This window comes from Misgurnus anguillicaudatus, chromosome 13, assembly GCF_027580225.2.
Source record: "Misgurnus anguillicaudatus chromosome 13, ASM2758022v2, whole genome shotgun sequence".
NCBI lineage: Eukaryota > Metazoa > Chordata > Actinopteri > Cypriniformes > Cobitidae > Misgurnus > Misgurnus anguillicaudatus.
In genome coordinates, this window is record NC_073349.2 from 3,159,816 (window position 1) to 3,173,835 (window position 14,020).

The following is a 14,020-nucleotide window of genomic DNA, read 5'->3' on the forward strand; positions in this document are numbered from 1 at the left end:
AAAGACATCAATATTTTGGATGACATGGTGGTGAGTAAATTATCTGGATTTTTCTTTTAAGAAAATGGAATATTCCTTTAAGCTTAAGGTGCTGCACTGCAAAAAATGATTTTCAAGAAAAAAAGTTCTTAGTATTTTTGTCTTGTTTTCAGTCGAAATATCCAAAAATTCTTAAATTAAGATGCTTTTTCTTGATGAGCAAAACGACCCAAGAAAATAACACTAGTTCGACCAAAAATATCAAATTTAAGTGATTTTGTGCCTAAAACAAGCAAAAAAATCTGCCAATGAGGTAAGCAAATTTTTCCTAAATTCTTCTTGAATTTAGTGTTTAAGAAAAATATTTAAGATTTTTTTGCTTGCCCCATATGGCAGATTTTTGCTTGTTTTGGTCTTTGATATTTTGATATGTTTGGTCTAAAAACTAGACTTGGGTCGTTTTGCTCATCAAGAAAAAGCATCTTCATTTAAAAAATGTTTGATATTTTTACTAAAAACAAGACAAAAATACTAAGAAAATATTTTCTTGAAAGTCATTTTTTGCAGTGTGGGTGGTGGATGAAGTACTACTCCAAATAAAGTCAAATAAAATCAAATCAGAGGATATTTACAATATAAAAAAGACTTGGAAATATGAACATTCAAAGTTTACAAATTTACTTTTACGGAGGCACGCTATATCTCTCTCTCTCTCTCTCTCTCTCTCTCTCTCTCTCTCTCTCTCTCTCTCTCTCTCTCTCTACTCTGTAGCTGCATTTCCATTACATATTTGCGCAAAACTGTAGTGTTATTTTCTAAATGTACTATTGTGAAATGATGGCGTTTTCATTAACCGATGATATGTGACTGAAACATAGTTTTTCTCTCGCGATTAATCATTGAAAACATCACGTCGACTGATGTTGGTAGGTTTACTAATCACATCCACCCCACTAGGCATTATTTTAAATCAAAGAGTATTACCCAAACATTAATGCCAAGGAAAGCCTCTTATAGGAGAGGCAACGTATAGGTGTTTCTTGGAGGTACAGTAACAGTACATTATCTTAAATCAAAAGAGATGTAGTGTTACCCAAACATTATTGGTAAGGAAAGCCTTATATTTGGGAGCAGACACGTATTGAGGTGTTTCTGGGAGGTTTTAGTTCATACTGCATTATCTTTAAATAATAGTTATGTGACCTGAAAATGAGAATAAAGTGTTTCCATTGCATTTTTGCAAAATACACGTTTTCTGACTTTACTGGAAAAAACATCCGAGCGTAAAAACTTTTTTGTGATATATGGGAGTTTTTGAGATGTTAATGTGTTTCCGTTAGCCATATTTTCAAGTCGCAATGTCAATTTGCGCAATTGAAAGGTTAATGGAAACGCAGCTACTATAAGTAGATTGAACTAATTCCTTTCCTCCTGCTAACACCTTTCTTTATCTCTGTTGCTAATGCATTAGCACACTCTTTAACATCACACATTTTCGTGTGTGTGTGTGTGTGTGTGTGTGTGGTACGGAGAAAGAGAGAATTAAGTGTTTTCATTAAAATGTTTGTGATGGATTGGTGTGTAATGCTGTTATCTTTTGGGTTTAATTGAGTGCAGGGGCGAAGATTTCTCGCTTTAAAACGCATCAAAACCTGCCTGCTGTTTTTTTTCTTTATTTGTGTCACTTCAAATGTATTTGGGGCAGATACCTCATCTATATTTAACTGCATGAGAGAGAGACTCTGATTGGAATTGGGATGTTGCAAGCTATATTCGATCCCGCATGCCCCTTATTAACATCACTGCTTGATGTGTCAGGTTCATGTTTGATAACTGCATCATCGTGGCATTTACCCGAGTAAAGGGACCATTGCTGGCCAAATGCAAACCTTCATCTCCCGCTGGAGCACCACAGCCCTAATCTCATTTAATAGAAAGACAGGATGTGATCAAGGGTTGTTGCATCTTTGTTTTCTTTTGCATTTAATATCATCCTCGTACGTCTGCCCGTGTTGACTTTCTCATTTCCTCTTGCTGTCAGCTCTGAGGTTTAACTGAGCTTCTGAACTCTGTTTACACTGCAGCTGATCAATGCAGCCAATGCAGAATCACACAGACACGAGCGGGACGTCTCCTTTACCCCTCTCTGTTTCTTTCTCTCGTCTCACCTCGGCCCTGAGGCGAAATAAAATCTCATCTGCACACAGAGAACCAGAGCAAGCAATCGATTTGTGCCTCTCTTTCTCTTGGGTTTCTGATTCCTGTGGGAGATGTAAGCAGTAATGTGGTTTTCTTTCAGTCTCTTGTACTTCAGACTGCTTTCCTGTTCTGATTGAACACTTCTCGAATCCATCTCTCCTCATTCAAGCGGAATACTACAGATACAAAACTTTCTTTACCTTCCTCCGACCTTTCTGTTTTTGTGCTTTCTGAAGTAAGAGTCATCCTCAGTCGATCTGTCCAGACAGTTAAACATGTTATATTTCAAGTGGGTTAAAGACGGTTTCAGCAGTAACAACATAAACAAACGGCTTTCGTGAAACAAATGTAACTTCTGGTAAACCTCTGCAAAGAATCAATAACAACAGAGTCCTTTAAGAGTAGTTTATATCTGAAAACAAGCTAAATAAACAACACATAGATGACCTTAGTTCTGATCACAGCTAAAGCGTATCAAAAACGACTCTGAGCTAATGTTACTGTGTAAAATGTGTACTATATAATCTATACAATCTTAACTACAGATCAGCTGGCAAACCTCCCTTCACATAGCGGTGATGCATGATCCCCGTCTCTCCTCGTCTTTAGGAAACCAAAACATTTGTTATTTTCAATGAGGTATTTGTTCCAGACCATTAAACAAACAGAGACCAGACGTTAAGTTTCATACAGATGAAATCATCTATAGCTTTCTGCATCTCTCTATTTTAGCCCTTTTTCATGATCCTACACATTTCCACTGAAGTTTTGTTTTAAACGTTTTGTTTTAAAAGACTCGATCAAAGGACTAACTTCAGCACCTGTGGGTGGGAGTATTTTTTGGATTTCTGGACACAGTGAAACGAAACGACTCCCATTTTGATCCCTAAAGCTGCCTATGTAAGCGCCTGACGCAAGAATTTATTTTATGGACAATATATTTTATGATTTTTCTCATATTTTCTGAAATAAAATAACTACATTTACCTATGCTAAATTATTTGTTATAACAAAAACATTTTGATGACTTTGAAGACAACAAGTAATTGTAGGGATGTCCCGATCAGGTTTTTTTTCTCTCGAGTCCGAGGCATTTGATTTTGAGTATCTGCCGATACCGAGTCCCGATCCGATACTTCTATAATACATAAAAAAAGAATGATGGGATTCTGATAGGATTTTATAAGTTTCAGCTTTAAAGCTGTGCCACAGGTTGACCCAAACTTTAAAACCTGAACTTTAAATTACGCAAATCTATGAGTCTGACACCCTATATGCATTTGTTGCACATGTCAATATGCACAATTGATCAAACTTTGAAGGAAGTTATAAGACTCAACCTCCTTGACTATTTCTAGGCATAAGATAGGCTACCCAAAAAGACTCAATTAACAAGAAAAACAACATACTGATTAAGCAATATGTCTTATAAATTAGCCATAGAGATTCCCTAAGCTGGTCAGCTGTTAGTCTCAGCCTCAGACGTCACACCCACAGACTGTTGGCTAAACGTCTGATGTTTTTTGTACACTTTTCTGGAAACCCTGTGAGAATGTCAAAGTCGTCTTTGATTGGTTGAAATAAACCGGATTTCCAGGAGACGCGAGTGTCGCGATTAGTTTCGGTCCCTGGAAAACAAAGCTCTGGCGTTCCATTGAGGAAGAGAAACGTGGATAATAATGAGCAGTTATCATGATCAGCTAAACATTGGATTCTCAAAAATATGCAAAGTTCGCTGCATAGACTCCAAGAGTTTTGCTTGAGGCAGTTAGTGGAGTCAAAAAGTTTGGTTCTCCTGAATTGCTTGTATGTGTTAAAAAGTGGAGAGATATGCTTCAAACAGACGTTTAACGGGAGCGTCTCATTGGTGTGGCTGTTGATGAAGTGCACAACGTTGTTCTATGGTGAGTAATGTTGTTTATTTAGATGCTAATTGGTTGCGGCTGGTTATTTCAATAACTGACTTGTTGCCAGCCGGCTCGTTTTTGTGGGGAGTCCGAAACGTGACGCTAGATGAAACAAACTGTGATTGGTTGTTTGACATGTCGGTCAAACAGCTCGTGGGTGGGCTTTGTCCAGAAAAAGCAGTGAAAAACACCAGACTTTCAGTATTGAAGGTCTGGCTACGCGAGACTAGTCAGCTGTTAGTTAAACAATCACTACTCACTAAAAACAGTTGGGTTAAAAATAACCCAATAAATAACCCAATGGTGGGTTACTATAGCACCGACCCATTGTTGGGTTATTTTAACCCAATGCATTGGGTAGAAAGTTTTACCCAATTAGTTGGGTTATGAAATAACCAATTTGTTGGGTTATTTTTGCAGTGCTGTTTTAACCCCATTATTATTATTATTATTATTATTATTATTATTATTATTATTATTATTATTATTATTATTTATTACTATTATTTGCTTTATAAATAAATAATACAAAACTTACAAATACATTTAAAATGCTTTAATTTCATTTAGTCATTTGCACCTGCATTTAAATGTATAAATACATACATGTATAGAAGCATAAATACATACATACACACATACATAAATATATACATACATAAATAAACAAAAACATAAGAACAAAACAAATCTACTCAATCTTATCCAACTAAAAACTGCTTAAAAGCATAATTCACACATTTTGTCATCATTTTCTCCCTCTCATGTTGTTACCTGTATATAAGTCTTTATTTTGATAACCACAAAGGTATATTTCAAAGAATGTTTGAAATCAAACCGATCATGAGCCCCATTCATTTTCATAGTATTCTTTTTTCCTACTATGACAGTCAATGGGGCTCATGATCTGTTTGGTTTCAAACATTACTCAAAATATCTTCCTTTGTGGTCATCAGAACAAAAAAATGTGTACAGGTTTGTAACAACAGGAGAGGAAGAAAATTATGAACATTTTCATTTTGGGGGAACTGTCCCTTTAAGCAGGTGACAGTGTGTTCAGGAAACACCACATGGTACAAAATGTATTGTGTGTTACAGAAACTACTTAACAGTAGTGAAAGGCTTGGGATACTCTGTATAAAATGTAAAAAAAAAAATATTAAAGCACATGTCAACTTCTGGTCTTGCTCCAGGGCCATGCCTCCCCACGATAACAAAGGCTTGTGATTATTCAAATTCATCCCATAGCAGGAAATGGGGTCTTCGTCATACCTCCTCCTCCAAATACTGAATTATGTTTGTTTTCTGACCTGAAGACATAATTTTCACAATGTACATATGCACACATAAACAGGATAAAAAAAACTAAGTGTCATAAATGAGACTTACAGGTTGCAAATTAATAAATGTTTGCTTTGCCTCTTGGTACTGTAGGAAGGCTGAATCATCTTGCTGGCCATTTTGTAAGGTTTTTAATGCAACATCTCCAAGAATGTCTACATGTAAAGAAAAGAATAATTAATTAAATCTCAAAGCAAACACATCTGGCACACTGAATAAATACTCCACTTTGACAGTAGATGGCGCTGAATTGCAAATTCAACCGTTACCGGGGTTACAGTAAACAGACGTGCATGATTAAACAGCGCTTTATCAGGGGTTATACTGAGGTAAAACGACAATAAAATGCCATCGAGTCATTTCTTAAGACATTTCCATTCAGAATCACATTTATATTACAGCTCTGTGTCTATAACACAGACCGGCTAAAAAAATATTTGGAGCAAAAAACAGCCGGTTGAATCCCTTACAAAAGTTAAAAAACGGTTTTTACTACACTTTAAACCAAAAAGCATTGTCTGTTACAGAAAGCATGGTTAAAGCAATATGGCAATCAATACATCATGAAAATAACGTTACTAATAATAGAAGAAATTATTCATTTTCATAAGGGACCATGCTGTTGGTGCTGTTTAGTATTAAAATAAATTGCAATGTCTCTCTACGTTTATGATGGCTTAAAAACGCGTTTGGCATCGGTAACAGTTAATCAATGGAACAGGTGTAACGGACAAAAACTACACAACAGCGTTTTTGTACACTTATTTAAACGTGGCTGATAGTTTACTGTGTGATAGAGCTTAAAGACACTTTGTAGCAAAATAAAACATTACACAGAGATATATATTTTAAAACGTACCTCTCGTGTCTGTCCGCACTCAGCAGTGGCACCTGTTGACCATTGAAAATCAAAATGCGTGACGTGAGCCCGAATTTAACCCAACTCTCTGGGTTGTTAGGGAAATAACCCAATACAAGCTAGGAATAACCCAACAGAACAACCCAATATGTTTAACCCACCTATTGGGTAAAACAAATAACCCAACGGTTTTTAGAGTGTATAGTTAGGTTGTAATTTTGTCTTTTTTGACTTCTGGCGTGAACATTCGGTGAACAGCGCTATTTTTAGCCTTTCATTGATAAAACTAAGCGGCTGATCTCCGTAGTTTCGTTTTGAAAGCGTGTGAAAGTTGCGCGATCCGATTTCATCAATTGCGCTGAAAATTCAAAGAAAGCTCTTACATACTCATGTACAAAACACTGTGCAGCATGTTTTCTTGCTAAACAAGCAATGCACTCCGACATAATATTAGTTTGCGTCCATATAAACTCATAATTACTCCAGCTCGCGTTTTAATGACAGCAGAGAGACTCGCCCACCGTCTCACAGACCACCCCTCATAGTATTCAGCACAGAAGCGGTCGAAAGTGGACAAAAGAGACGGATTCAAATACCAGGTGTAAACGTGATGTGTCTCTCTCGTCCACTTGTGATCCGATCGATGAAAACACATCTTAATACCAAGTGTAAACAGCCCCTAAGTTATAGTGTAAAGATGCTTTTTAAAGACTTTTGAGGATCGGTTCTTAGAGGTGGAGGCACAAGCATCATTTTGGTGTGGTTTGAATTGACTGAGTTGACTTTTGTATTGACCTTTGCACACTGTAGTCTGTAATTTTTATACAGTATGTGCTTTTTCGTGTTTGTTATCCTGTTATCCAAGACTGTATCCAATGTGTATTAATACATCTGTTGCAAAAAAACTTGCTAATCAATACAAAATGAAGTGAAGTTAGCACTATTCACTGCGAATGGATGAATAGCAACAAGCTATCGTTTTCCTAACTTGACCAAGGTTGCTGCTGTCTGTTCATTGCTCAGCTACAGGTGTGTGTGTCTGTGTGCCTGATCCAAATTTTTTAAAGGACAAGTTTAGTATTTTAAACTTAAAACCCTGTTTATGATGAAATAGAACGGTTTTGACTGAAATTTGGACATATGATGCTGGCCCGAGAATTTTCGGTTGTTTGTTGCATTACCCACCACCTCTACAATGTGTGTATGGTGCACTGGAACAATCCTTCCTAAAATGAGTTAAACTTTCGTTTACAAAGACGTGGGGCTCGCCGGGTGGTCGGGGGTGTTCACTGGTGTGCTCACACAAAAATCGCTGCAAAGGATGCATTCCAACAGGTTTTATCGTAGTTTTTGTCCAACTCCATTGAATTGTATTAGATGTGCTGTGAGGTACGATATTACTCCACGCCGGGAACGTTGTTTGTATTCTTGCCATTGGCAAAGGCGGGTTATCGGGACCAATTGGGCTGGAGTGACTATTATTCAAGCTCTCAACAGAAGAATGTACAGGTGTGAGGCGTTTGGAAAAATAGGTCAACAAGTTTACAACGAATGCTAAAACACCTGTGGGTTCTTTTTTTTTTTTTTTTGCGGCGATTTTTGTGTGGGCGTGTCGGTGGGCACCCCGGACCACTCGGTGAGTTTCACGGACAAAAATTTCGGAGGCAGTGTGCAAGCGTAATTGAAACAACATGAAGTCATATTTATTTTTTAAACTTTTCAAACTTGTATTTTGGTACCAATGTGCAAAGATCTTAAGACGGGTAGAGCCGAGTATAGCCCGATAAGAACAAGACATCGAGTCATCTTAGCTCCTGTCACACGGCTCTTCAAGATTTTTATGTCGAGTTAATGGACCTGCTGGGAGATCCATTCCTTTTGGCAATTTTAAAATGACTCTATTGACTCAGATTAGTCATTTTTTTTGTTTAGGGGTTTAGTCTGAAAAAGCCATTCTATGAAATGAAAAGCAGTTTGACAGTGTGACAGAAATTATTGAAGTCAGATTTATTTAGCGATGAAGAAACACAGAATCAAGGGTGAAAGAGAGATTATGGTTTGTGTGTGTGCGTGTGTGTGTGTGTGTGTGTGTGTGTGTGTGTGTGTGTGTGTGTGTGTGTGTGTGTGTGTGTGTGTGTGTGTGTGTGTGTGTGCAATCTAACCTATGATCTTTTGCACTGCTAACTCAATTCTTTACCAGCTGAGCTATAGAATGTGTCAAATCATGTGCTTATGTTGAAGAGAAATGTGCTTTAACATCCTGATAAACTACAGCAGTATGTGGATGATAACATATAGTAGCTCGAGCACATATATAAATCTTATATGGACAGAAGCAATAAAAGCAACAGTTTGTAACGTTTAGTGAGGGCATGAAACTGATCATGAAATCTTAAAAAAGACTTTATGGTGCATTAAACCTTTACTGACTGTTTCTTTAGGAAAGCCATAGCATATGATCTCTTTAAAAGGATACACACATCATTAAAAAACATTCAAATTTTATTGGCCTCGTACACATGGCAGCAATCACACTTTGCGTATTGTGTACAGAACTAAAAAATAGTTGTTGATAAAGTATTTTAAAGGTGCATCATGTTCATGACAGGTCTCTCTTCTGAAAACATAAATCCCTAGAAGGTGTAAAAGTCTGGTGCTGAAGATCACAGAGGTATGAGCGTATACTTACGTGTGTTACCAGACAAAACAGAGAACACAAAATCCCGACATAAATCCATACGCTTTACCTCAAAGACCAAAATACTGCGACCTGCACTTTCTCACTTTAATAAAACCAAAGCCATAAACGGTTAAGCACCACAACGGGATGTAAGCACAGAAAAGACGTGGACGTGGAAGCACTGCAACACAGTGTTTTGTGGAGCAGCCTCACAAATGCGTACAACACACAAGGCCCAGGCGGGGGTTTATTAAAATTGCAGAACATAGCACTTTAATATTACTTTGTTGAAAGCAGTGAATGGTAACCACCCGAGACGGCACAACGTCGCTATGGTTACCTGTGTGTCAATCATCACATTTTCAGCAGTGAGTCTTGTTCCGTACAGACGTTGAACGATCATTTAGGGGATTTACTCCCACATTTAAATGCGGTTGTCACTCTTGAAATTTTGAAGTGTGTAAGGGGATATTGTGTGGTGGATGTCCTTCACAGTACAAGCACATGATCATCATTACTGAGTTAATAAACCGTTGCCTGTAGTTCTTCTCCTGAGAGGAAGATCTGACTCTCAAAGTACAGAAGAAACATCAAACTCTGTTTCTCTCTCTCTATCTCATAATGACTTACTGCAAGGTCACACATGTGATATCATGACAACATTTAACTCTAAAAAGAAGGTATTTATGTTTACATTAAACAATATCTGGTATATTTTTAAAACCATTTTCGCATTGTCACAATATGTTAAATTTATCAATTTTTTTTGTCAAATATGCCCAAGCCTTAGTTTCTCAATGGCAGATCTTCAATAGCTGTTTCCATCCAAAGTTGCGTACTAAATATATGCACATATTTGGAATAGCGCATTAAATATTTGCAAATTAAGCAGTGTTTCCATCCAGTGAGCAAAGAGCAAAATTTTCTCCTGAAAAACTGGTGCTATATATCTGTAGGAAAAGTGTAAAGGGCTCGTTATAGTTGAGCGTAGGTCCTAAGATGTAGCTGCGACGGCGTAGGTTGAGTTTTTTTTACCTGACGCAAGGGGTTCTTGTGGACCAATCACAGCGCTTGCAGTCTGCGTAGAACTGACGCGCTGTTAAAAATTTGTCGAGGGGCACGTCAGCCCACGCAGAGGCTACGGATAGCCTACAGTGTAGCTATGACGTAGACCTTACGCACGACTATAAATTGGACTTAAAGCCACTGTATTGGTGTATAATCACCTCAGAGCGTGCAGCCGGAGAGGTAACACTATAGGCTACACCTGTTATCTGCTTTCGGATGTGGATTCCTGTTGTTTGAGTTGACAGTCAAGTAAGACAGTCCTGTAAAGTTATATTACCAAACCATTGAGATAAAATACTTAACCTGTTCATTTCATAACTTCCAAAACTGCATTTTAGATGCTGTGCAATGTGTTCTGTAAGCTGGTTAGTCCAGTTATGCCGTCCAACGCGCAAAGTCACGTAACTTTTTTGATGTGCATCTAGGGATTTATTCAGTTAAAACGTTTTCATTGTAGTTCATGCACATGTTTTAATAAATTTCAGATAATAAATTTATCAGACTCAATTTTTAGAATTTATGCACATTTTGGCATTTCCATCCAGTGTTTTTTTTTTATGCGCATCTCCAAAATGGTGGATAGAATCATAGCTGTTGATCATTGATTCTTTCACTTTTATTTTACATTAAAATCTTGTAATTCAGTGATGTCTTTTTATGACAGTGGTATAATGTTTACTCGAAATAGTAATACGATTTTGCGGGGTTTGATAACTAATGTGACAGTGCAAAAAATCGAAATGGTCCTTAGAACAGGAGAATTTAGATTAAAAAAAATTATCAGAGTGAAAATGACATGACAGGTGTCATAGATTAACCCATGGATGAAATTTGAATTGAGTTACTCGAGTTAAAAAAATGACAATGAAGAAACCAAAGAAACTTTCAAGTGATCAAACCTGACGCTCCCTGAAATCAAAGCAGAAGTGTTTGCCGAATATAAAAGAGAAGAGAGAGAGAGAGAGAGAGCGGAAAATGAAGAGGAGATTGAGAGAGGATGGATGAGTATTGTCAGGGGACTTCAGTCTGTGATGTTGCTTTTGATTGAATGTGACAGAGAGATTTAACTGATGCTCTGTAGAGACACACATGACACATGCACTCATTTCTTCATGACCAGAGGCCTCTTTAAATATCCCTTTCCATCTTGCTGGGTCTGTTTATGTGCTTTTAAAGTAAGAACGCAATTATAACCCTACTAACCTAGAGGAACTCTTACTTATCTTGTTTGCCATTTTTATTGTCAGTTTATAAACAGTACTTTTTAAGGGACGGTTCACATTTCCGCGATTGTCGGTTGGTTCTTGTCACATGACGTGCAGTGCACTTGCGACATTCTAGAAAGTTGAAATGTTTTTAACTCGATGTGGTGCGGATGCGCCTGGAAACCATGTGTGTGACACACCGCACCGCGTGTGCGACACGACCGCATTGTTTCCATTATGAGCGCGCATATCATGCGCCTACATTTGAAATAACGAACTTGAGTGCGCAAAAGATGCAAAATGTGAATCGCACCTAACTCTTTCCCTGCCAGCAATAAAAAAAAAAGTTGCCAGTCAGCGGCAGCATTTTTTATGATTTTCTCAAAAGTTGAATGCCTTCCAGAAATTTTCCGTCCATAAATACACTCTTAAAACAAACGGTGCTAAATAGCACTAAAAGTGGTTCACTGGCTCGTAATCATAACGGGAACCATTTTAAGTGCCAAATAGCACCAATGTTGTAATTTATAAGTTGGGTAAGAGCACCACCTAGTGGATAATAGTGGAAATATGGATTGCCATAAAAACTCTTCATTGGCAGGGAAGTGTTTTTTTGTCTTAAAGGAATAGTCTACTCATTTTCAATATTAAATATGTTATTGGGAGTACTTCGACTCGCCTGAAAAGTCCACTCCCCTGCTCCCTCTCATAATGGGAGAGGGAGGGTGTTACTGCGCCGAGTCGAAGTACTCCCAAAAGTGCTATTACGCCATAAAATATAGTTCCTCTTTTAAATCCGCTTAGAAAAGCGCTACGTTTTATTTTGTACCACCAAACTTGCTCGTATAACTACTCGTCTTAAATAGGAAAAACGTTGATGTGTTTGGTCACTTCTAACTTTATCTCTAAATGGTACCATTGAATGAATGGGGCTAAGCTAAATGCTATCGAAGCGTCGCAGCGCGCTCCAGCGCTTACGTGCACGCACACAGATGATAGAGGGATGTATCAACAATTCTTAGTTAAGGTAATAACATATTTTAATATTGAAAATGAGTAGACTATTCCTTTAATTGAGGAGATAACTCCTGGCGGGGAAAGAGTTAAGAAATCCATGCAGATTTGTGTAATTTTTCTTTAATTATCTAAAGGAAACAAAATCTAAACGTATGACATGTAGCAGAGATTAGGTTGTTTAGGGCTCTTTTCCTGTTGACATACCAGTGCTGCAGTTTCCTTAAGGAATTGTAATCTAAATCTGTCTGTTGTTTCTTCAGCACCTGCTGGTGTTGGCAGGTTGTTAGTGGTTCGCTCTGATGCTGTGCTCATGTAATCTCTCTTATTGTTGTGTGTGTGCATTCAGATGAGGGTTTGGTTCAGACTCATGAGATGATGTGTGTACACACATTCTCCACACATCTGTTCAGACAGCAGTACCTGCATCCAAAACCTCCTCTGTCATTTTCACAGTCAGCTTCACTTTCACCTGTCTGCCGTGCCAATGCTTTGTAACACTGTGGTACTGAAGACGATGTATCTTAATTATGCCTCTCTATGTGTTAGACATTACATGATGCATGATGTGACAGCACATTAACACACGCACGCACACACATCTCTCTCAAATCTCTCTCGTGATGTTTCCTAAAGCTGGAATTAGTGTTACGCTTGCTTAAACAACAGGTTAGGGATACGACTAAACCTCCAAACATCAGTATTGTCGCAGAATATAAAACAGACTTGTGTGTGTGTGTGCACTTCTGATGTAAGCTTGCAAGCTCCAGTAACATGCCAAAAAACAATTTTAGCAAAAGTTTGCATGTGACGATCACACTCACAGTCATGCTAGGAATTTTTCTTCATGAAAAGTTGTTTCTCTCTGTAGGGACGAGGAGCACGCTTTAATTCTGCAGTACTGTCAGACTTTAGGAGGGGAGGGATCATCCTATAGCCAACCCCAAAGCCCTGCCCACATCATCAGAAGCCCCGCCCCTGATGTCCACAGCCCCTCCTACATACTTCAGAGCCCCGCCCAGATTCTGCAAGCAGTGGAGCGGGAGGAGCGAGGAGAACTGGAGCGAGTCATAGCTCGACTGGAGGAGGAGCAGCGGTAGGTTATGACTACTACAGTTTTGCACCGGCTCGCCTCTCTGTGCCATCTTGAATTGTTTTTATTTACATTATAAATAATTTCACTGAATTATTAAGACATGGATATTCATTAAAGAGTAATGAATGAGAGCATCAATGATTCATTTAGAAAATCCATCCATATATGTCATAACCAGCTGCGTGTGTTGAAGTATTCCCTGTTGTGGTGTTTTTATTGTTTATATGTCACAAAGTTACTCTTGTGCTACTTGAAGCGTCACAATGACATCCAGCCTTGAGCTAAAAGCCGATTGGTCAGTGATTCGTTTACAGCCTCAGCGCAACACTACATTTGTCGTTGGACTTGCTTGATTTACATACAATGCATTTAATAAAATGTATATCTTAAATACAACGTATGTGTAAATACAACATATTAGATAAAAGTGTCTAAAAAATGCATGAAATGTAAGTTCTTTCTGATAAGTGAAAGGGGTTGCAAGTTGATCTGATCACAGCATTTGTTTATGGGTTTGGCATCTGTACAGGTATGTATAAGTGGGTTCACTTTCCTTCATTGGTCCCCCGACTTCAAACATAAAAGAACTGGATCAGCATCCGGCAGCCATAAATCAAACTCACAATAAACTCTCGAATCTGTCAGCTACATACAGCGTTAAACGTCCCCACT

At 38.0% G+C, this 14,020-nt stretch overlaps 1 protein-coding gene and 1 long non-coding RNA gene across 6 annotated transcripts in view; one reads left to right on the forward strand and one right to left on the reverse strand.

The window, feature by feature from the left end:
* Positions 1-14,020, forward strand: part of utrn (utrophin) — a 274,929-nt gene that overhangs the window by 247,320 nt on the left and 13,589 nt on the right. For all 5 annotated transcript variants that reach the window (XM_073874808.1, XM_073874812.1, XM_073874811.1 and 2 more), the window contains one exon: positions 13,124-13,348. In XM_073874808.1, coding sequence (XP_073730909.1) covers positions 13,124-13,348 — 225 coding nt within the window. The remainder of the gene's footprint in view (positions 1-13,123; positions 13,349-14,020) is intronic.
* Positions 4,904-6,486, reverse strand: LOC129434315 (uncharacterized). Its single transcript, XR_012372821.1, has 3 exons — positions 6,286-6,486; positions 5,475-5,581; positions 4,904-5,395 (listed from the first exon to the last, which is right to left on the reverse strand). It is a non-coding gene; the product is annotated as an uncharacterized lncRNA (long non-coding RNA).